This window comes from Anabas testudineus, chromosome 19 (assembly GCF_900324465.2).
Source record: "Anabas testudineus chromosome 19, fAnaTes1.2, whole genome shotgun sequence".
Classification (NCBI taxonomy): domain Eukaryota; kingdom Metazoa; phylum Chordata; class Actinopteri; order Anabantiformes; family Anabantidae; genus Anabas; species Anabas testudineus.
The window spans coordinates 13104393-13128781 of NC_046628.1; the positions used below are offsets into that span (position 1 = coordinate 13104393).

Sequence of the window (24389 nt, forward strand, 5' to 3'; positions counted from 1 at the left end):
CACACACAGACTGGCATTAGGCTGTTTGTTTATTTAACTCCAAAGAATCAATGGAGCAGTTTGTCCCCATTTGCACGATTTAATTTCCAAATCCTTCTCATTTTAGGTCTTCCTCTGCTAACGGACAGTTGAACGTGTTGATAATCAATGACATTGTCATGCAATTAAGGATCGAAACTGGAGGAATTAACCTGTGGCATCTGAATCACATTGGAACACATGGTTTGTTTTATCCATGTACAAGCTCAACCTCTCTGCATCAGCACAGAATTTGATATTTTCATTTTGCACAAATGTTATATAAATAGACAAAATCCGTATGCACCAGATGTGACTCAGTGTCTTTTACTAGTACATAGCTTTGGATTTTGAGTGCATATACTGTATAGGGAAAGGGCAAGGTCACAGTAAAACATACCACTCTGTAAATACCAAAGAAGAATGGAAAATGGGAAGATAATGGAAGAATTAAATGGCTTTTTGTTTTCAGGGGTTGATATTGTTACAGATGTTCAGTGTATGCAAGGGATGTAATGTTTAAAACTGAAGAAACAAGGACAAGTAATTAAGAAAATAAAAATAGAGGCAAAAACTGAAGCTGAAGTTACATAGGACCCCTGGAGAGTTGGCTAAATGTAAACAATTTAGGAGCCCACATTTGTGTTTATTTCTCATCTGAGAATATTATCCAGCTCTTTGTAGCTACTAAATGCTCCTCTTTATTTACAATTGGGCGCTTTCTAAATTCAATACAAGAGATACAATAAAACCAATTGTGTGTTGGTATGTGTAGTTTTATGATATTAATTCACCATTGTCACATGAGAGAACAAGAAGCACGGATGTGGGCACTAATATGTACATAGTAACTGCACTAATTTCTCTGTAAGAAGGTACGATGTAGAGGTAGAGCAACATCTGTACCACGAACATAGCTTGTCACCGTAAATGCTCCTGAGTAAACAAAGCATTCCCATCACCTCTGGAGATCCAAGATGACATTTATCAAGAGCACTCCACTCTGTAGACAGAGTGAACAGCAGAGCGTCAGAGCGATGGATTGAGAATAATGACTGATTGTCAACAGTGGGAGAAGGAGAAGGAATTTAAGCATGACCATCTCAGCTTTGGTCCGGTTGAGGTTTTATGACGTCTGTCTCACTTATTCCATAACCTCCTTTCCTTCTCCTTACGCTTGCCCTTAGGCATGTATTTGGTTTTGAACACTGTGGCACACTAACCCCTGCCCCTGTAACCTATTTTACAGTTTATATAATGCTGTATTCTGTAGACTTTTCGATAATACGTTGTTAATGCTTTCTAATGCTGGTTAATGCGCCATAATACAGCATAACCTCCCATAAACTCCCTTAGCTAAATCAGGTTAACCCACCTGTGGAATACTATGAGGAAAATTACCTTAGTGGAAACAAAGTTTTTGTCCTGTACAAACATTGGAAATGGGAAAAGTGATCTAGGAGACAAAAAGACCATATCATTCCTCTTCCAGGCTCGAGTGCTATGCACTTGAGGTTCTTTTTGTGCCTCTACCTCTCTCATAGCATCATACTAAATAATTTATTTACATTCAGCAATGTCTGCGTCACCTCATAAACAAACTGTGTGGATACTACATGTTTAAACATTAAACATCTGCCCTCCTCCTTTCACACTGAACTCGCCATCAAACAAACACGTCCTTCCTGTATGGGTGTTTTTGTATTTCATATGAACTGTGTGGCGTGTGTGTTTTTTTGCAAGCAAAGCAGCCCTCTGGCAACTGCAAGACTCACAACATAACCAGTCCCATGATGGAGGGTTCTGGCTGATAATAAGAGGATCAGAATCTGGGTCTGGACTTACACAACAGTTGCATTATACAAACAACACAAACAATACAAAGACTAAAACAATGCCACTTTGTGTGATATGATCCTCCTTATTCATTCTCTCTCTGTCTTACAAATTTTTGTTCCGGTTACATAAGGTTGTGGTTCATCCTGGGGTTCTATGTCATCCATGCAGCAGCTCAAACAGTAATGAGAATAATGATCTTTAGTTTAAAATTCAATACCCCAGTTTTAGGCCAGCAAAGCTGATGTGTCCAGGATGTGTTTGTATGTTGCTGAGTATGTCAGTAAAATATACATACAAATATACAACATTTATGCTACAAATATTTTTGTAGCATAAACAATCCAATTTAGGCATCCTAAAACCGATTAAAAGATTTCCAGTGAAAAAACAGATTGGGTTGCACTTAAGTTGGAACCAAGTGTGTTGATTTCAGACTTCACTGACAGACAAGGAAGAACGTCCACAAGCACATTCACATCCACCCCCTAAAACAGACTGGAGTCTGGGACAGGGACCCTCCCCAATGTAAGACATTAGTAGAGGATTTTGTTCAGCAAGAAGCTGCCAAACAGATTGGTGGATGCTCAATTTTAAATATATAAGATAAGAAATGGGGGGGGGGGGGGGGGGGGACTCATGGCATTAGCATGTGTGAGGACTGAGGAGTACAGCAGGCAATGAGCCACTTTAGCCCTCATGATGAGCTAAATTTTGACATATGACACCTTGTGGCTGTCTGCTTCTGAACATGTTTAAAATACTGTTAGACGCCTTCTGTAGGCTAAAGGGTTCTTTCTTTCCATTCTGCAGTGTTGAGCCTTGCCAACACATCCTTGCCACTCAGGTGATGCTCTGCTGAGGAAAACATAACTGCACAAACCTCCAGGAAACTGAAAAGGTTGGGGTAAGCATCCTTTGAATCTGTTACGGTAAAGGAGTCTTTCCTGCTGGAGCAGTTTGTGCAACTGAATGGGGTATACGAGTCTCACATGAGTGATTGTAGATCTAAGGCATGACTCATCTGATTTTATTTTCCAGAAAATGACAATAATGGAACCATTTCTCTGTTCTTAGAAGGATTTAGAAAATGGGCCCTGAAGCAACAGTTTCCATTCCCATCAAAGGTGATCAAATGCTGTTTTCATCACCAGAAGCTGTGAGATTGCTCAACTTTGTTTTCAAACTGTGAAGATTACAACCACTACAAGTGGACTGCAGTGGATGTGTTAAAAGCTTCTTTTGTGACAACTGAGGGTAGTGTCATTTCAGGCAAGAGATCTGGGATAAGTGACATTTAGAAAATCTGGGTGTGAGACAACAGGTCAGACTGTCAGACCAGCGTAGCAGATTTCTGGGGGTCAGTACAGTCTTAACCAGTCTAGAAAACTACAGAGACAGTGACACATTCAAAATAAAAGACAAGTGTATAGTTATGCTGGCAGTTACTTCAGGTGAGCTGGGAAGTGCTTGGAACTCAATGCTAATATCAGCAGGCAAACATACAACAACACAGAATTTACAGTAATGTTTACAACGTTCACTTTCAAGATTTTTCTCAAACATCCATAAAAAGGCCAATTGGCAATAAAAACACTGATGTTAATGGAAATACATGAATGTTAGTGTCACTGCTAATTAAAACCACTCCATGAATTGAAAATTATTGGCAAACTGGCTGTACCGAAGCAAAATAGCCAGTAAGATACAAATTCATGCAAAGCATCTGAAGAAATTGGTACTGTACATGTGGTGAACAGATTTATCTAGACTCAGGTAAGAGGTGAAGGCACTTGCGTGAATGCAGTGTAGCACATACTGTAGGTGTCATGTCAGATAGCGTGTGGACAAACCACATTTGTTTCCCCTTTTGTACCTGCAGTCATAAATATTGCGAAAGGGCTGAAATGCTGTGCAGGCTGTGAAGACAGGGTTGCACTAAATAAAGCTGACACATGCACAGATTATGTTATATGATAATGTTATGTTACGTAAAGACAAACAAGCACCGACATACACAACAAACAGAAGTTACTAGCTGCTTTTTCAGAGGAAAACAATAGCAGATTTCCCTATAGCTTCCAGGAAGTATTAAAGGATTTCCCAAAGGGGCATTCTTGTTAGTTTTACAATGCTAAATGTGATTTGTTCTCAGCTCTGGTCTTTTTACTACAAGGCAGCTTACACCTTTCAAAATGCCATAGAATCATTAACCTTTACAGCTTTATTTCAATTATGCAAATAGTTCAAACGCCACAGAATTAAAGCCAAGAGCAGCAGCAGTGACAGCGAAGGTCCAAAACTATTGTATATTCAGTGCAAACACTGATTAAGTTAGTCAGATCAAAATCATTAGCTAAAAATAAAAAAATATAACATTCCGTGTGCATGTATGACAATATACATAAAGATTACATATCCATTACATACTCGCCAATATTTGTAACATTACCTTTAGTGAAAAGGTCTAGCATCACACAATAGTGGTCTTCAGTCAGAGGCTGTGGATTACATCAGTATGGAAGGGGTACCAAGGGGTACCATTGTCCCTACTGGAGACCTGTGGTAACAGGTATGATACTCTGTGAGGATGAAACAGACAGCAATGCGAAGGTCAAAGAGCTGTCAAGATTGAAGTCATTGGGGCAGAAAAAACAGTTGCTATGACACTGAATGCATGTTGTTTCAAATTGCTGAGAAGGGCAAGTGGACAACAAGGCTGAGGAGCTGTATCTGCAGGCACAGAAACAAAGGCAAAGCTCAGATCTTTCATTTTTTTTACAGATCCAACACCCAGAGTAAGAATCCTGATGTTTGTGTATGTTTCCTTGGAATAACTCCACTGAAGAACACTTCTGAGGGGTTCCAGCAAAGCACTGTGGCATCAGTTGTATACCACCTACTATCATGTATACTTTAATTCTTCAAACTTAGCAAATGAAGATCCTAATGCTGCAGTTGACCTGAAATATAAAACTGCAGGGACTGCTCACATCTGCCAAATTCTGTAATTGCACTAAAAACACAAAGCACAGCTAAAAGCACCCGTCTGTTATCAACATTAGTTAACCATACATAGTTGATGTTGAAAACCCATCATATTGTTGATGTTTGTAAAAAAGTAAATGGTTTAAATAATCAGTCTTTTCTTTTATGTGCTATATGTTTTTATCCTAGTGTGAAACTAATTATTGTACAGTATCTTAGTGAGTGTTTAGTGTCTAAGTTTAGTGTTGAAATGTTAACTGTATGATTGTTAATGTGCAACCAATGCTTTTAATGCCTCCAAATATTTGTTAGTATTTTTGCAGACTTTATCAAAAGTACTTGATTCCCATGGGAAGAGCACGTTTGAAAGGCCATACAAGATAAGACAGGAGAGAGATTGAGAAAGAAGAAGAGGTTTCCTATTCCTGGAGAGACTGTCCATCTCCTTATTCTGGTCACCACCCAGGTCTTGTGAACACAGGTCAAAGACAGGGTTAGTTTATTAAAACACAATAAAATAAAAAGAAGTCTCAAATAGCTTTAGTTTACAGGACTACAATATCAAGATGCCAGAAACTAGCTTTCTGCAAACTCAGGAAGACAGTAAAATACCAGGGGGTAAAAAAAAAAAAAGGAAACCCTGGGAAACAAGGAGACAACTAGTTCAGTAGAGGTTGTGTTAGAAATGGTGTCCGGACAATACACATCAGTTGCAATTATACCTGTATGATGAGAATAAATCAGGCTTAATACAAACACTGACCTTTTTGTAGCTTAGCTTTCTACTCTCTGCCGTTATCTGGTTTGGTTTGCATTTTTGAACTCTTCTTACGCTCACATGGATAAAAGCCAAAGATATTTTGATGTCCTCATATGAAGCAGATTCACCTTTACAGCTTAAGGCAAGCCGACTTTTTCTGGAGCCATCTGTGAGAAGATAAAATACAAGCTGTTACCCATAACCAGAACAGAAGCTGCAAAAATCTTCTGCAACAAACAATTGGATGAAATCTTCATTCTCCTTGGCGGAAATATTCCCAGGAATTATTTGACATTATGTGACTGTGCAACAGCTGAAACTCAGTTTCCCCTTTATGACAAATGGGGAGATCCATTCTCCGTCAGCCAAATCACAGAAACAGTCAATAAGTGCTCATATCTATTTTAAAGTGGTTTCTAAACAGGCTTACTTGTTTTCCAGGCAGACAGCTCAAGCAGGATTGATAAGAAGCAAAACCAGAAACTACAAAGAGGCCAACAACAGGCAAACTTGTAAGAACAGGTGATGGGATGAGATTCAACAGGCAATCAAGACAAAACATGTAAATAGCAAGAAACTGCTGGAACATTGTGAAAATGTACTTGTGCTTGCACATCAAACAAGAAATAAGAAAATGACCGGGTTTTATACTGGTAGGTAATGAGGCAAAATGGCCACTTAGTGTGAGGGATTGGTGGAGAAGAGTCAGGTGGTAAAAATGGAGGGAAAACTGGGCAAAAGGAGCAGCAGGGGTGAGGCAGGTAAAAAGGGGAACTAGGAAGGCAGGGGCAAAACCCGGGACATCTGGTGGTAGATTGTGGGAACTGGCAGAGGTCAAAGGAACTGAACAGAAAAAAAACAAAACAAACAGTGTTCATTTCAGCAATCATGACAGGAACATATCCAGCTCCGGAGTGAAAACCACTGTGCTCCTAAACTACCACTCTACAAGAAATACATAATCCTTTCTTTAAAACTGCTAATTTACAATATTGCAAACTTACATTTACAAACCTCCAGTTTGCTTTGGAGAGAAGCTTCTTCATAAATTCAAACATATCTGAAATCTGTTCAGTCGACGCTGCCGCTGTTGTTGCTCTCTGCCATGTTTATTTTAGTGGACTGTGAGATTTTGATATATGAAAATTTAAATCAGCATTTGATTTGTTCATACTTTCATGAAGAAATGATATCTGAGTCTACTTAAAAATTGAATCCTTGACTAATTTTATCATGTTTCACCTAATGTTTAGATACCCTTAAAATATTTGCTTTCATCTGTTATAATTATATTTGTTGTACCTCGTTGACTAGATACAATTATTTAAAGATGAGGTTTAATTTTTTCAAGTGCCACTCTTTTATGCATGCCTGAACTCAGTTTTCCCTCCCTGACATTAGTTTATATCCAGCTCTGATTCCTTTCTCCATATTGTTGAAGAACCTATGGTCTCTGCCACTCTATATTTGTAGTTTCCTGAGCATTGTGATTTCCTGTATATCAGACCTGTTTGCCTGTTTTAAATATTTGAACTTTGGACTAAATGAAACTAAATCTGGTTTCACTGGCCTGCTTGTCATTAACTGCCCCCATCTCTGGGTATGACCTCTGCCTCCTGTTCTACATTTGGAAACTCTACAAACCACACGAAGGCCTGCACGGTGACAGCAAAGTGTTCTGTTGAGATATTATGACACTATGAGGAGCTTGGTCTTTGGATTTTTGGATTTTGAACAAACAACCAATGCTGCCATTAGTGTGACGAGTACAATAATGATTTTCATCATGCTGCTAATTATAATGTCAATCTCGCAGTTATTGGAAAAACTTTGCAGCAACTAGCATACAAGAGTATCGTGGCATATATACAACATCTCCTATACTGGATAACTGAGTAAAACCAACTTCTACATCTGTAGCTATTGTTGCTCCCCTCAGAATTGTGGTGATGGTAAAATCAATTTGTGTAATTGATATATAGTACCTTAGAACCTCAAACACTGATCATGCTGCTCCTTAGAGGTTCATAGAAGTCAAATATGCTTGGTATTTAGCCATACATGGGCAAGATGCATTTTACAAATTAAATTGAAGACTCTGACAAAGCTGAGTTTGCACCTTTTTTTCTTAGAAATGATTGCTGCAGAGTAAATTAGAGTCTGCCCTTAAATGGATTTGATTGATCTGTGGTCTGTGTTACTGACTTGGAGGGTGGTAGTGAAATTAACAGGGGACATCACTTAATCACAATATGGCAGCTGTTGGGTCTTCATTTGATGGATTAATCATAACGATTCTGGCTGTCCTGTACATTCTTTAGGATTGTAGCAACATAACAACAGATTAAAATGGCAGTGATTTCATACAGCTGGCAGATGAGATGACTGAGTGCATGAAAAAACTGACAAACAGCAAGTTGGACTCATATTCTGTGTGTGTATTAAAAAATATACCAGGCAGTGGACCGAATAAGGGAGAAAAAAAAATCAATCATCTGGTTTTGTAAAGAGTTGAATGGGCTGAGACAGAACAGTAAACATTTATTGTCAGATGAAAATATGTCAAAGGGCATATAGATTTGAGCAGATGATGATGTTTCAGACATGGCTTTACTCTGCTGACTGACTGACAGCTGAAGTAACATCGTTTTCATACATAAAAAGGCACAAAATAAAGGACATAGGACACATGACAGATGTGACCTGTATTTGAATGCATACATTAAAATTCCTTTTTCCTGCAACATAAACTACATGTTTGTAAGTTATCTGTTAGTCATCTTCTTGCTTAATTCATTGATTACACTATTAGACGCAGAGGAAACTACGCTTGTCTGCAAAGAGGAAAGACAGGAAGTCCAGCAAATTTGGAGGAAAAGAAGAAACAAAGTTTGTAGCACAAAGTAAATGCACTAAAGAGTTGAGATAAATAAAATTTAGCCAAAGATTGAATGTGACAAACATGTAATAGACACCACCTATATATCTTCTTTGAGATGCAATGAGTCCTTTCCAGCGAGCATGACTTAAGAGCAGCAGACTGAAAGCAGACTGCCCCAAAGTTCAAAAAAATTAAGTGTAACCTGGAAGGAAATGGAGAATAGTGGCACAAAGACTGATGAGTCAATTTGCTCCTTTGTTTAATAATGTAATATTTAATATTACTATTGATTGTTTGACTATAATATTAATAATTCATCCTCTGGCTGGAGCTGCTACATGAATGACAGGGAACAGTTAAGCCACTAGATCAGGAAGGATAAAGCAGAGTGATATGAGACGTTGGAGGAGAGATGGATTGGGAGGGAGGGAGACAAACTGGGAAGATTGTAAATCCACAGAAATGAGTCCGTACGAATATGAGAAAGAATCACTTAAAGGACAAAAAGTGCATGATGTACTGTACAAGTGAGAGGTGAATGCTGAGATGGATTCCTAGAAAAAACCATGACAAAAGGCAACGCAGAGGTGAAATATTGATTAACAGTCACTTAGTTTCCACTGTCACCTCTGATGCCACAGTGTTTTCAATTAAGCCCAATGTCGACCAAATGCCAGGGCAGGGGGGACGGTGGTGGAAAGATGTAGGAGTGGGGGATGATAAAACAAGAAGTGGAAAATAAAGTGAAATAGAGATACACATACAGAGATTGCCAAAGAAAGCATTCCAGTGTGCTCATATCTAGTCATAGAGCGTGGACGGCCTTGGCACAAAGTATTACTGTGACCGATTTCAGGTTAATGTCTGACTCGGAGGCTTGAATAGAAGAGGGGGATAGACTTGTCATGCCCCACATATGCATGTTAGTAGATATGCTAAATATGCTGTTGAAGGCTGTAATCAAAATTCTGCTAATAATAATTGCAGTGATTGCTGTTTGCTCTACCATATTCCAGACATAATACTTAGTTAATATTTTTTTCCTACCCAACTGTGTAGCTTGCATTAAAAATCCTGGATCTCTGTCAGAAAACAAAAATGATCACAATCACTTGAGTAGAGTTACGACTTGTATTCAGCACAAAAGAATGTCAGCGTGATGAGGCTGTGTGTGCATGTTTATCTACAGTATATTGTTAGGATTAGCAGCACACTATTAGTAGATATGTCATATCATATTTTTTACATTAGTGATAATGTAATAAATGTAATCAAATTAAAGAATTATTGTAAAATCACAGTATTAAAATTTTTACACCATTGACTTTTGCAGTCAGAGGACATGAACACGATCATTTCCCTCCACAGTTTATCCTATAGTAATCTGGGCCAGCTCCATTTTATTATTTGTAGGAGCAAAAGTATAGTAAACATCCCTCTATTTAGCATTTGTATGTCATATTCAAACATTTAGTAAAAAGTTTATGCAATAATGTGGAATTAAATAACCATTTAATTCTGTCAAGAATTATATTATATATTGTATTTATACATCATCATCCATTTAGCAAGGGTGCTCAAAGGAGGAGAGACACTTTCTGCACACTTGCATGTATATCACTCATTAAATGTAATTTGAAAGCCAATGCATCAACAATCTTAACTACAGCACTAAAATTAGAGTTGAATCAAGTTCTCACAAAGCTGGTGAATAGTGTAGGAATTTTAGGTTTTATTAAAATGATAATTGGATGTATCTATTCTTTTCCTTGTCATTCACAAGTAGTCAATGAAGTGTTCTCACAAGCATGCCAAAACATGAATGTGTTATTGAGAGATAAAAAGAAAAATTAACCTGAATGCGTCAATGAACGGTAGAATTTAAAAGTGAATGGATGAATGAAGCAGGAATGAATGAATCCAGTCTCGGCACGTGACAGACTAATAGCTAAGTCATGGTTGCTAGGTAACAGTGGTGTGTGTCCAGGATATAACATCCTGAAGCTATATTTTATTTCTTTATAAAGTCATTCACAACTACCAGCTCTCTGTGTTTTTGTTCAAACAAGTGGAACTCTGAACCAGGCCACATGCCAACCAGTCACTTTACACCTGTATAGTCTGCTTGACAAAAACCTCAAGAGGATAGAGGAGTTTCGAAGCCAGGGAGGGCGCATATATGACAAAAATAGACAAATAAATTAAAAAAGGTGAAAGGGTTTTTACTGGGATGAACGCCTTGCATGCTGCACGAGGACACACAGAGTAAAAATAACCTTAACGTTTCTATTTCCCTCCTTTGACGTCTTCTCCAGCTCCTTTCCCTTCTCCGTCAGTGTTTATTTTTAGCCTACGATAAGTCTCCTACTGAGAGTTTGAGTGTCTGTCTGCTACCAAACTGCACGTGAGTCCTCTGCACGTGAGCTGCTCCCCAGGACAAGCAGCTCGAGCACCAGACACAACTCAGAAGAGAGGAGCATAGAGAAGAGCGAGATGACGACACATAGCCTTTAGTTATGTTTGTTAATATACTGTTTATATACAGACTAAATATATTCACAGTGGGGTCCACTAGTGTGTGAGACCATACAGTAAAGGTCAGATAGCTTCATGTACACCTGAGGACTTTTAAGTCCTGTGTACAACAGTTCAGATTCCTTTGAGTTTGGTTTCCCTTCAGCGAAGAGCACGTTCAGATGATGCCGTGGTGGATTTGATTTGCTCATCAGTGCAGCCATTGTTTGCCTGTTATAAATATGACCAGCAGAGCATTGCTTACTAAGTAGCACTGTCAAACATAGACTGTCTAGTCTCAGAGGATAAGTAGTCTCAACACCTTAGATGGGCTTATAGAGACGGCTACTCATTCTCTGAGAGCATTCTCAGTACTTTTGCTAATTGCAGTTTTAATTTCTTTACTTAGCAAAATCAGCATCTGTGATGTGATCTGCAATTTAGGAGGTAATGTTCCTCTGAAAACCTGAGGCTTGGCCATAGATATTCAAGCGACAAAGCTATCCAGAGGTTTTTAACCACAACTAAAATTTTTCTCTAACCATGATCTAGTAGTTTTTGTTTTAAAGGATGTGGACATTTTGTGAAATATGCTTATTTGGTCACTGGTGGAGAGTTATTTAAGAAGATTGATGCCGATCTAGTTTCTCTCCACCAACGCCACCAGTCGGGTCGTCTTAGCACAAAAGCACGGAAACAACTGATGCTCGCCTGGTTCTTTAGTAGCAAAGTCTACTTCCTGGCAACTCCAAACTAGGTTCTAATGTATCTCTGAGTTAAACCATCGATATAATCATGGAGTAAATAAAGCACTAAATGTGCACAGGTGAGAGCTTTTTATAGTGAGATGATTAAATAATGTGTCGATTACGTTAGCTGATAACATTCACACTTTATTGTTGAATTTTGTGGACAAATAAGAGACTTCCACTTGGCTTTCTTGCTACAACGTCTGCACTACTGCAACATTTCCACCTGAAGATCCTTAAGTCTACTGGTGTGTGTTTGCATATTAATATCTTCCTCAACCTTAATTCAATTGTGCTGTGGTGATTTTGACGCTTGTCAAATGTTTACTTAGTAATGACTTACCTATTGAATCAGAAATAATCTCTATCACAATTTTCTCTCAAACCTCATGACGTGTGTATTCACCCAAAAAATTGTGGTATCCTGTTGGGATGCATCTTCTCCATCCACATGGTCGATCGTTTTCTGTGTTCAGATACAGCATCTTATGGTGCCTCCTGCAATTTTCTGAAACACTTCCCGATCCCAATTTCAAGTCATTTTCACAGGCTGGTTGTAAGCTTTGCATTTTAACAACCATTATTTTTTACTGCAATCAGCTCACGTCTGACTTTAGATGGAAAGTTTGGTCTGTGCGAAGCCACAAGACACGTGAAAGCACATTAGTCCAAATTTTTTATTCTACTCATCTTTTTGAAGAAGTCAGGAGAGGGGACCACTAAAATCTCCCCATAACACATAAAATTCAGGCCATGTGTTCTCTAAAGGATAACAGTAAAAACATGAGACACACAAATATAACCATTAAAAGTACTGTCCCTGCACCAGGCAGAGCTGGATGTGAAAGGTAATGGCTATTGATTCAGCTTCTCTCTGCTCTGCAGGGATTTCTGAGTTTTCTTCCTCATGTTTCATGGGTTAGGGTTAACTGGGTCAAACTTTTAATTGTCAAGTCCACAAAAAAGTTTTTATAACATACCTGGGTTAAAGATGATTTATTACAGAGTGTGTTCATGTTGCAGTTGCAGTAATGATTGTGTGTCAATATTTCTGTGAATCAGTAGGTGCTAAGGTTTTTAGTGTGCATGTGGCTCACTACTTACATCTAGTGGTAGAGAGAGAAACTGCAGATCGCATGTTCGTCTGCACATTGGAAAAATCACTATAACCACAGATGCATTAAACATTAACTTTTATAGCACTTATTTTTATGTTTTATACTATGTTTAGTTTTTCTTCTTGATACGGGAAAGTAAATCCACCAACCTGTGAAGATTTGGGTTCTCATATGTGATGCAAAAACTAAATGGCAGTTACAGTACTTTGCATAAAAAATGAAATAAAACAAAGTGATTTAGATAGGAGCAATTTGAAAAATCACACGAAAAGCCAAATGAATCTGTCTGAACTGATTGCTCGATGAACTCACATTTGTTTTCGTTGGTGAGCTTAAAATGATTCACAGTGTTTATTGAGCCAGTGAGTATTTCACTTGAGTCAGATACAGCAGGGACAGCTGAGTCTGAAAGGTTTTATTTAGTGTTTTTTCGCCTAGGAAATGTAGAATTAAATTTTAAATGCAGTAAATTGTGTGTATTATTTTCTGGTTAAAGGGTGAATACAGTTTTTTGTTATATTCCAGACAGATATATTCAGTGATAATTAAATATAGTTTCTAGAATGTAATAATTTAAAGGCTTATTCTACACAGATGAAAGAGGGGATATACAATTTAGAATTTTGCTCATTCGTCTGGCACCATACTCCTTACAACCAAAATGATTTTTTGCTTATTTGGTTGTTTATTTAACGTTATGCTTCTTTTCTCCTTATCTCCCTACAAATAACAGATGAGACAGGCATGTTACAGTGGTTACGCCCCCCCCTGTGGGAGTGCATTGGTAATAACTTTATTGCAAAAATACAGGTTCCCTCTTTCCCCGAGCAACACCACCCCAGAACTGACACACACAGTCTTCACACACAAGCAATAAACCATCTTCAATAATAAACTCTTCATTCTCCACCCATTTTTTTTGTCTGTCATTCACAAACACACACGTTCATCCTTTAGTTTACATTCATTCTCTCTTTTTCGCCTTGCTCTCCCCCCGTTTGTTGCTCTCTTTTTGCATTCCATTGGTTGAAACATAGTATTAGATGCAGAACAACAAAGTTCACCAGCAGCATTAAACATGAGATCTACTCCTCCTCCTCCTCCTCCTCCTCCTCTCTGTGTCTCTGCCAGAGTCCATGAAAGCGCCCGTGGGTGGGTGTGTCTGCCTCCTGACTGTCTCTGTTACAGGATCGTGAGGGAAGGTTGATTTGCATAGCGGACTCATGCGCTACAGTTGGCTACATTCTCCCACATCCAGAACCCAAACAAACAAACAAACAAACAAACAAACAAACAAAATTTGAATCTAAATGAAAAATAAAAACAGCAATGTTAAATACGCTCTCTGAGTTAAGTGCCAACCTTTGGTTTAGTTACAACAATCATTCAACATCAGTAAATTCTTAAATAACTTTACATTGGCCATTTGTTTTAAAAAGGACTATGTTATTTTCTATGATATTTAATAGAATAAAGCATTTAATAAATGTACTCTACACAGAATGCTACTTGTTAAAAGAGGGGAGTGAGTTAACTGTAGTATAACTGTTTATATAACTGAGGAATGGTTGACATCTCTGAAGAAGGTAGCTCACTGGCTGAAAATATACCTCTAATACATATATATATATATATATATATCATATAAAGCATATTCATATTAGACATATCACTGTCTCAGGCTGAAGATGAGCATTTTCTCTATTCACATCTGAGGTCTTAAAACCAGTTTCAGTGGGAAGGGAAAAATAATAAAGTGTGAATTCGTAAGTGCCACTGAAGTTCACCTGAGACCTTTAAGTAAAACAAATGTCATTGACTTCCTCTCCAGCTGATTCTCAGTCACATAGCCTTTGTAAAGTGCACTTCTGCCCAGTAACCTTGCAAAGTGTACTTGAGTCATTTCTATATTCCTTGACGAAGCCTAAAAGAAGGGTTTCCTAACCTACATTCTCTTGTTCCTTCTCGACTTTCCTTCCCTGCTGGACTAGTTCTGGTGCTACTGTTTCCTGTTCGGAGGAAAGAAGAAAGCAAGAGTCAAACACGGCGAGAAAGGAAAAGAGCAGAGAAAAAGGAAGCGCTTTTCTTGTTTAATCTCCCGGTAGAAACGGGAGAGCTGTCATTAGGTCAGCGAGCAGTTTGGGGGTGGAAACTCCAGCTAGACACTTGTGAAGTGCACTCCACTCCTATTTGAAATGCAGACATGAGGAAGTACCACTTTAAGTTTATCAATATTTGTTAATTATCATTATCAACATTCCATAAGGTCTTAATAATTAACATACAGGTTTCATACATGAGTTTTTCTGTACATGACTTTTAGTGATTAGAGAGTTCAGTCTTGGGCAAGTTTACTGTGTGCGCACACAGGACAACAAAACTAAACAAAATAACAAACAACAAACAAAAAAGAGAAAAAATATGGCTGTCCATTTGAAAGAAACCCAGTTCGGCTAGGTGTGCGTCCAACAGGAAATGCCCATGAAGAAAGAGGAAGAGGCGTGGCTACTTAGTAAGAGCCCCCCCTGAGTTGAGGGTCCTGTGGGGTGGAGGATGAGTCTGTCCAGAGCTCAGTTTCCTAGTCAGCCCTGACCAATGAACGACTGACGCCAAACTGACAACACCACTGAAAGCGGCATGCTCGTCAGGCTGACTGCACAGGGGACTCCTCTAAAAACCCAGGGGGAGACGAGAAACAACAGTCCTGGGAAGTAAGGGGGAAGGTTGAGGTTGTGGTTGGGGGTCAGAGTGACTGCATAGACAGAATAGTAGGTCAAAGGGGGAAGGGAGGGAAGAAGGCAAAGAGGGGCTAAGCAGGGTGCTGCAGGCGCTGAGGGAGGCTCTACGTCAGTGCAGATGTGCATGTGTGCGTGCATGTGTTTGTGTGTGCGTGTTGTTTGAGGGGAAAAGGAGGAGGAACAGGATAAGTGTTGAGTTTGATCCTCCCAAGCCAATTCCATGTCCACCAAGGTGAGGCCATCGAGGACCTTGGCGCTGCTGCCCCAAGTGGATGTAGTGAGGCATTAGTGAAACAGAGCAGGACTCTGGTCTGAAGACAGCTTGACCCCCGTCAGACACAGCCAGAAACTCCCTGCACCGCCCGACAGCTCCTGGACCAGAGGAGAAAGATGGGAGAGAATGAGGTCAAAAGGACAGGTCAAATCAGCTCAAATGATTTGACCTGGAGAGGAAGGAAATCGATTTGTAGTGATTTACAAATACAGATTTCATTAAAATAGGTGTGTTGAGGTGAAATGGTCATTCAATACAAAGAAGAACTTTAATTCATTAAGAATTTAATAAAAACTTCAATTTAAATGCAGCAAACGTCCTCCAATCAGCAACATGTGTACAAATATGCCATTACCTTTACCTTGATGAAGTATTTTATACATACTACTATTACAGTGGATTATTACACATACATGTATTATTTCACTAAAGTGTTAATTTGAGAAATCAGTTTGAGATATCCAAATATTTGGTTTTAAAAAAAAGATCAACTGGCAAATACTTGATAAAATACTAACTGTATTTGGTAAAAACATATAGTAGCTGTAGCTAGTAATGTATATGTAAATGTGTATTTCTGCTATCTTGATGTACTCATTTGCTGAATTGATAGACAGTATGTAAAAAAAGCAAAAGCAATGTCATATACTACAGTAAGAGTTACATGCACAGTATCACTGATCTGATTTCAGGTTATTATCGTTCCATGGAACTTTAGTAACATGGTCAATAATCTCTGTCTGTATTCATAATCACACCAGTATCTAAGTTTCTGCATGCACCTCCATGCTGTTTCATCATGATTCCAGTGAATGATCAGAAATGTGGATAATGTGTGTACTGTACATGCTACTTCTTCCTGGTTTGTGAGCATTTAGAGAATACAGCTATGTGTATGTATACATAATGATACACAAATCATTATTTCATTTTTTCAGTCATTTTGGAATATTAGATTATCTTAATAGATGAGGAGATATTCATTCTATAGGTATTTCATTTGGGAAAATGTAATAAATAAACCCTCTGTAAAGTCTGGTTTAGGATTAGGGTCCAATATGTCTCTGGTTTGCTGGAAATTTTAAATATATTTGGCACTTAACAGATTTGCACAGGGATGAAAATCATTTTTGGCTGTCCACATTTATTACAGTGCACATCCCCAGGATATAGCGATGCTCAAACAGAAGCTTAGCCTACTTTTTTGTCAGACGAGTTTGGTTTGCCAAAAAGTAAAATGTTGACCAGAACATTAATAATATATTAAGAGAGATTTTAACTTTGCTATTGTGACCTGATTTAAAAATCACAGTGAAACACACTCATCTGTCACTCAGATGTAGCTCAAACAAGAAAATCCAGTAAATATACCAGCTATAGTCTTTAGCAGATGACAGACATTTATCTCTAAAGACTATAAGCGTAACGTAATTTGAGCTCAGTGCAGTGTTTACCTGTGGAGCAGTGGAGGGAGGTGGTGATGAGAAGGTGTTAGTGATGAGGAGGATGGGGGAGATGATGGTGGTGGAATAGCAACAGGGACTCAGAAGAGAGGAAGTAAGCAAGGAGAGGCACTGACATCAGCCTGCTTCACCTTTATGAGAGATAGCAGAATAGGAGGAGGAGAAGCAGAGTAGGAGGACAGGTAGGAAATCGAAAAGCAGGACAAAAGGAAGAAAAAAGACAAACAGCAGGGGAGAAGAGCACAGGTAAAAGCAAGTGCTACATTAGGCAGATGCAGTTTAATAGCGCAGGCACAAGGAGGCAGCAGAGCACTGGAAGACACACTCACAAAGCTGCGGGTTGCAGTCAGGCGGCTGCGGCGCGCAGTCACTACTGTGCCGCTCAGGCTGCGTCCAATTCGCCTCAGATTTTCCCCATCATCAGGCTCCACCCCAAAACACAGATCCCGCAACATCGTTTGCTGCAGAGAATGAAAATGTCAGACGCTGTGAAATGGATCCAATTAATGACTCACGCACATGTCCAGAGATTCTGTTCCACAGACTGTAATGAATGTAGGTGTTACCTTGTTGAGGTAGGTGGGGGTGCTGGTGCAGTCGGCCCCGTACACACTCCTCTCCATGTCTGCGTTGGGGGTCTTGGAGCGAGCCTGTCCTCCCACCCTGGATATGAGCCTCTCTGATGGGCTGCAGCCTGAAAACACGCATATCTGGTCAAAATATGAACATAATATGGTCCTAAAACATGATATGTCAGCAACTTATTCTTTGAAGTCTGTTCCAACCCTTCTCTGAAGTAATACATCAGTAATACATCAGTATTAGTACAAGTTGGTAGCTCCACTTGATCAAATAAAAAATTCTCCTACAAAAAGTACTAGTACTCATTTTATATACATGAGTTCATGAAACCAACATACTTAACTATTTCATAGTAGCAAGAAATGATACAATAGTGAATTGAAAGAGGAACTTGACAATGCCCAAGTCAATTATACTTAACAGAGATCATATGAAATTCAAAACTTAGATCAATAACACACTTTTCCCTGATTTCAAGGGGATGTCTTTCACATTTTATTCAACACTTGGTTCAATTTGCAAAGAAAAAACTGCAAACAAACATTTAAACACTTGTTTCTGACAGTTCCCACGTAAGCTCTCCCATGATTTTTCTGGATTTCACATTTAAATCATGAAACCAAATGTTTAGTGTATGTGATCGTAACAAATTACAGTCCAGTTAAATGCATCACTCATTGAAAAGTACATTTAAGTACAGTTTAGTTTGGTGCATGACTTTGTTCATGTGTGTGTGCGTGTGCATGTACCTGTCTTGCCAGCCTGCAGACTGGCCTGGTAAAGGGAGTCAAGCTCAGACAGCTCAGCCTCTTCGCGGTCGCAGCAGAGATCACCATGTTGCCCCGGGGCATGCTGGGAGCTGTAGTGCCCTGAGGAGGACTGGCAACTGTAGCTGTAGTTCTGGCTGGATGTCTGTGGCCTGATGGGAACACAGCGGTCTGGGGGTGTGTTGTATGGTGTCACCACAGCGTCGGGGCGGTCCAAACTCCAGGAGGACCAATGACGTGTGCTGCTGTCATAGGTGGTGTCGTGCCTTGTCCAATGTTGAGCAGCGCCAGTGGGGGAATGTGGCTGAGGAGGCTGCCACACAGGAGTGAGAGGTTTCCTTTGCCCAGAGGCTTCCAGAGGGGGAGACGGGGGAGGAGAGGCGGGTGGAGGAGGAGGGTGTGTGTGTGGGGGTTCAAGGTTTGTGGCGTGTGCAGTGTGTGTGGTGTGCGTATCCCAGAGATGCAGAGGAAGCGAGGGCAGAGAGATGGCTAAGTGCTTCCCCAGAGGTCTGACACTCACCCCCCCTGCCTGCAGCAACTCACACAGCCTCACCCCCGTCCCCTCCCTCCCATCCTCACCTTCCTCCCCTCTTCTCCCCATGCATCCACCCTCCTCCTGTGCACCTCGACTGGAAGGAGCACAAGGGTGAGCAATGCTGAGGGTGAGTGTGGGTCGAGGGGGAGCGGGCCGATAGGGTGGAGGGGGTGGGTCTGGGCCCAGAGCAGCGTCCTGGTTGGGCGATGCCTGGTCCTCTTCCTCCTCCTGATTGGGCGTCAGCAGTACTTGGACCGGGCCAGGCTGTTCACTGGAGGACACAGCAGTAGGAGAGTGTCAGTCAGCCAGCAGCGTGAAAAAACGACACAAAAAAAAAAAAAAAAAACAGAGCTGCTCTGACGTCAGGTGAGTTACTGCATAGTGGGAAGGTCACAACTGCATACCAGGATAAACAAGCAGGAAACATACACGCACAAGCTCGCTTACATACAGAACAGCAAACACACAATGATGCAGCCTTGTGCAAGCATCAGTTTGTCCATGGGATTTCACAGCCATGCTGTTATGAGTCAGGCACAAGCTCAGCTCCACTAACAAATCACAAACTGAACTTTCTGATGCAAACATATCCAACTCATACAAGTGAACACAGACTTTATTCACAGCAATCTACCTTCAGCTATGCAAAGGACTTGTGTGCAGTGGATCAACACCGCTAACTAAATCGGGCCTTTACATTAGAGTGATTCATTCTCACTACTGTATTACTTTATTGATTTACATACATTGATATATGGGGGAAATGATATATGTTGAGCATTAGTGGATCCCCTCTGCACAGACGTTTAGTTGTGTGTGTGTGTGTGTGTGTGTATGTGTGAAAACTTGTATGTGTGTTAGTGTGTGTGAGCAAGTCTGTAAGTGTGTATGTCTATTTTTATTTGAGAGTGCGCAGTCCTGTATGTTTCTATGTGAGTGCCAGCTCCCGTCTCCCACATTAACTCTCCCATCCTGTGTTCCCTTTTCTGCCTTAGTAATTACCCAGCAGGCTTTGCAGCAGCAAGCTATAAATCAGAGGCTTGTGCTGATCAATAGAGAAGAGGAGGGAGGTAATAAAAGAGGCTGAGTGCTAAGCTTTACCTCCTTCTCCTCCTTCCCTTCAGTTCTGCTGTTAATAGTTTGGTTTTACGGTTTATTAATTTTTAACAAATGTTGCTCCGGTTTATGTTGAGTTCTAGTAAAACTGACAAAATCTGATATTAAGACATCTAAGTTAGTGCATCCAATCATTGTTTCTTTCTATGTAATTACCATAAATTCAGCTGAAAGGCATGCTGCAGTAAGACTCCTACAAGAACAGCAGAATGTGTTAAAGTACAGTTTAAGATTTTAAAGCATGTACGGCTTTATTTGGCTTCGGACTATATTTCTAACCTGCTAACTCAGCCTGAGCCCAGGTCTAAACTCCTGTTGAGGTCTTTGTTTGCAGTTCAGTAAAAATTACATAGGATACATGCAATCACAGTCTTTGAAATAAAGCTAATGCAGTATTTTACTGGGTGTGGCTGTGGCTCAATAGATAGAGCAGTTATCTGCCCATCATAGGATTGGTGGTTTGATTCCCAAGTGTCCTTGGGCAAGATACTGAACCCCAAGAACCACCGGTGAGTCAGATCAGCTGCATAGCAGGTCTGCCATTGGTGTGTGTGCTTGTGTGTGCGAAGGGGTGAATGAGATGCAGTGTAAAGCACTTTGAGTACCAGTTAGGTAGAAAAGCTATATAAATGCAGACTATTTACTCTCTCTTATTTTATATTACTCTGATAACTGTCTTTTCTTTATTAATGATGAGTATTTGGTGCATAAACAGTTTCCATCTTGTTATGCAGTACTTGCATCAAAGTTATTATTAGTTATATCACTGTTTTAAGTGTAATCTAAGGTTCTAGATGCACTGCCGTATTCTTTTTAAACATTACATCTTGCATTTTTAACTTTTGTGCACAAAAAGAAGATCAGTTTCCCTTCCTTATTTATCGCAACAACACACAGCAGCAAAGAGTATAAACCACACCACACCACAAGTTGTGCAACTGCAATCGCACTACAGCACACAGGACAGAAACACACGGACTGCAGCTTTGCGGTGCACAGAGGGACAGATCTGCAGCACACAAAGAGCAGAGGGAAGCCTTGGCAGCACAGAGCTACAAAGAGCATCACAACAATGAAGTGAAGCACTGAAGCACAGAAAAGCAGAGAGCAGATCTTTTTTTTTTATGGAAACACAGAGCCCAGGAAAGCAAAATTTACTGCACTGCAACAAACACAGAAACACAAAAAGGATAACAGGCTACTGTATATAGTCAAGTGTGAGTGTTTCAGAACACACACACACCTTCAGACACACATACGCACACACATACAGAAGAATATGTGCAATGCTACGGGTTACGAAAGCAGGGTTCTGGGATATTGGGCAGCCAGAGCCAAAGACACACACAAGGCTGTAGAGGTGTTTTTTTAGACAGCCAGCACCCAGAGAACACACACGGAGAGCAGGTAGGTTTTGCAGCAGTTTTGGCTGAGGACATACACAGTGAGGGAGGGAGAAAAGGGAGGAAGGGTCTGAGGTCTGAGGTGATTTTGATACAGGCACCGCTGTGAACACATAAGGGTGACTGTGGTGGTACCTGCAAGGCCCCTGTGGGTGGTCGCTTCCTGTCTCCTGTTCCATTTCCTGTTCTTGCCTGCGTTTGACTGGGCCCCCAGTGCTCCTCATGCACGCAGCTACAGCCAATCCGCTATGAGCGTTAGCCTCATGCAGGGGTCTGAGCACAGCTGAGGATGTTAACAACAGAGCAGGAGATAAAAAGGAGAAAAGACAGAAAGATATAATGACAGAGCGGCAGATAAAGAAAGAACGAGGGAATGGAAAGAAGAATAGGTGAAAGAATGAGAGTAAAGGATTACACAGACGATGAAAGAACAGGTGAGACAAAGGGAGAAAGAGAAAACAGAAGCAGAGCAGAAGGAATGGTTAAGAGGGGGCCGGCGTGCATTATGCTCCTCTACTGTAAGTCAGTGTATTTTATACATGTATAGCGTTACAAAGTGGGAGAATTTATTTTGTGCTTTCTCCATCATTTCTGCACTGAAAATGTTAGGGAACCTTTCACTAAGACACTGGTGGTCACAGAGCTTCAAATTCAGTGGTGAGCACTGATAATTCAAACTGGCAATTGTCAACTTATTGTATCTTTACTTTATACCGTGTCATATTTCAAAGAAGAAACAGCTCTAATATTTTCACTATTCAATAAAACATGAATAAAACATTTATAATGAAATAAAATAACATTTCTCATAATTAGTCAGGCACAGTGTAACCAGTAGATTATGTTGACTAATATTAGCAAAGCTAATGTTACTAAGTGTTACTGAGTTTGCTGAACATTTTTCCTACTTACACTATGCTTAAATGTATCTGGCCACTATTCTACAAAAGCTTTATTCTCTTTGATAGTCTTGGAGAAAACTCCTGTTTTCATGTTGACGAACATTTGGGCTATTATCTGCAGAAAACTACTAAATATGGAGACTTTATAGTGGAGAAAAACACTTCCAGACCCAGCACCTGTTCCCACTTTGCAACTCTATTGTAAATGCATGACTAAGTGAACTTTTACTGCTGTTAGTAAGTCACAAAGTCGAGATTAGCTAATTGAGGAGCAAACTTGAGTCTACGGTGAGTAAACACACTCCGAATGTTGTTAGTTGGTTTTTAGCAAATATGCAGAAGAGGACAAGAAAAGAGGAGCATCACCCATCTCGGCTTGAGTTTAGACACTTTTGATTAGAGATGGCATAAAGAAAGGTCGATGGTAGTTCTGTTGTAGGTTTTGGCTGTAATGTCCTCTAAAACACAGATTGTCTGGAGTCTGCCTGAAACCATTGATATAGAGGTGGGATCCCAAATTCTGGTATGTAATAGTTCTGATAGTGATACCATCTGTTCGTTCGCAACTCGTCCTTTTACTTCATCAAGGTTGAGTGTACTTGCAGGGGTGGGGGGTGTCTGTGTGTGTGTGTCAGGTACATGAGGCTAAACAGCACACACAGTAGGACACACAGGACACGACATAATAATCCCTGATATAGATTTAGTTAGTGCTGAGCTGGTGGGGAAAACCTGCACACCTGCAGTTAATACATGGATCCATCTCTTACACACAAACACACACACATGTTCTGACTACGAGCATGCATGCTGGAAAAATATAACTTTTATCAAATGCACAAAAACATACACACACTCTCTGGAAAATGGAGAAACATATTGAAACATGTCAGAGCTGTCTCTCAAACTACATGTCAAGTCTGTCAATGTGAGACTGAAGTCAAGTCTCAAATCATTTAGGTCATGTTCAAGTCAAGTCACAAGTCTGCAAGTGGATGCTTTAATTACGTTTCAAATCACACAGCAGGTAAATATTATCCTTTCGAAGCTAATTAAAGCTCTTAGCAGTATAAACATGATCATTTTAATGCTTAAGTAATGACACCAAATAGTGTGTCTAGAGTAGTGATACAATGTCTTATTTATTTGTAACCCCTAAAAGCATTTTTGCTTCAAATTTGAGACATTTAATGAATTCAATAATGTTTTTCCTTTAATTGTATAATTAGTAATCTCCTACAGCAGCAAAGTGCAAGGCTTACATTTCAGGTTCATCTAATTGTAATATGAAAGCGTATAGTGATTTAGAGTAGTACTGCAGATCAATAAAGTTGGGGAAATTGAGAGATTAAAACACAATACAGCTTGTTCCCAAATGTACAGTATACTGCATACACTATTTTCTAATTATTTAATTAATACTCAGAATAAATTTTAAGATTATATCTGTGATTTTTCACAAGCCATTTCCTCACTTATGACTCTTCCAAACAACCAAAGTGAAAAGCCAGGTGAACATCTGTGTGACTTTCCAATGGTGGAGAAAGTTTCTACACTGCCAGAACTGTATAAAGTTGCTAACGTGTTCTTCTGAGTGCACACATTGGATGTACATCTAAAACAACATGTTCTGGTTCTGGTGAATAGTCAAGTAACTTAATTTGCCAAAAACATTAACTTGAGATTTCTTAATTGTTCCATATTCTGTTTAATCTTTTGCTTGTGTTTTATCTTCCTATGTGGTT

At 39.8% G+C, this 24389-nt stretch overlaps 1 protein-coding gene across 2 annotated transcripts in view; it reads right to left on the reverse strand.

The window, feature by feature from the left end:
• Positions 1 to 13621: 13621 nt before the first annotated feature.
• usp54b (ubiquitin specific peptidase 54b) overlaps positions 13622 to 24389 on the reverse strand; it is a 43301-nt gene continuing 32533 nt past the window's right edge. The window contains exons 16-20 of one of the 2 annotated variants that reach the window (XM_026350652.1): positions 21878 to 22025; positions 18671 to 19494; positions 17906 to 18033; positions 17669 to 17800; positions 13622 to 15974 (exon numbers count right to left, since the gene is read on the reverse strand). In XM_026350652.1, the coding sequence (XP_026206437.1) occupies positions 15888 to 15974; positions 17669 to 17800; positions 17906 to 18033; positions 18671 to 19494; positions 21878 to 22025 (1319 nt within the window). In that variant the 3' untranslated portion in view covers positions 13622 to 15887. Of the gene's footprint in view, positions 15975 to 17356; positions 17471 to 17668; positions 17801 to 17905; positions 18034 to 18670; positions 19495 to 21877; positions 22026 to 24389 lie in introns of those variants that run through there. The other variant, XM_026350653.1, reaches the window with a different exon arrangement.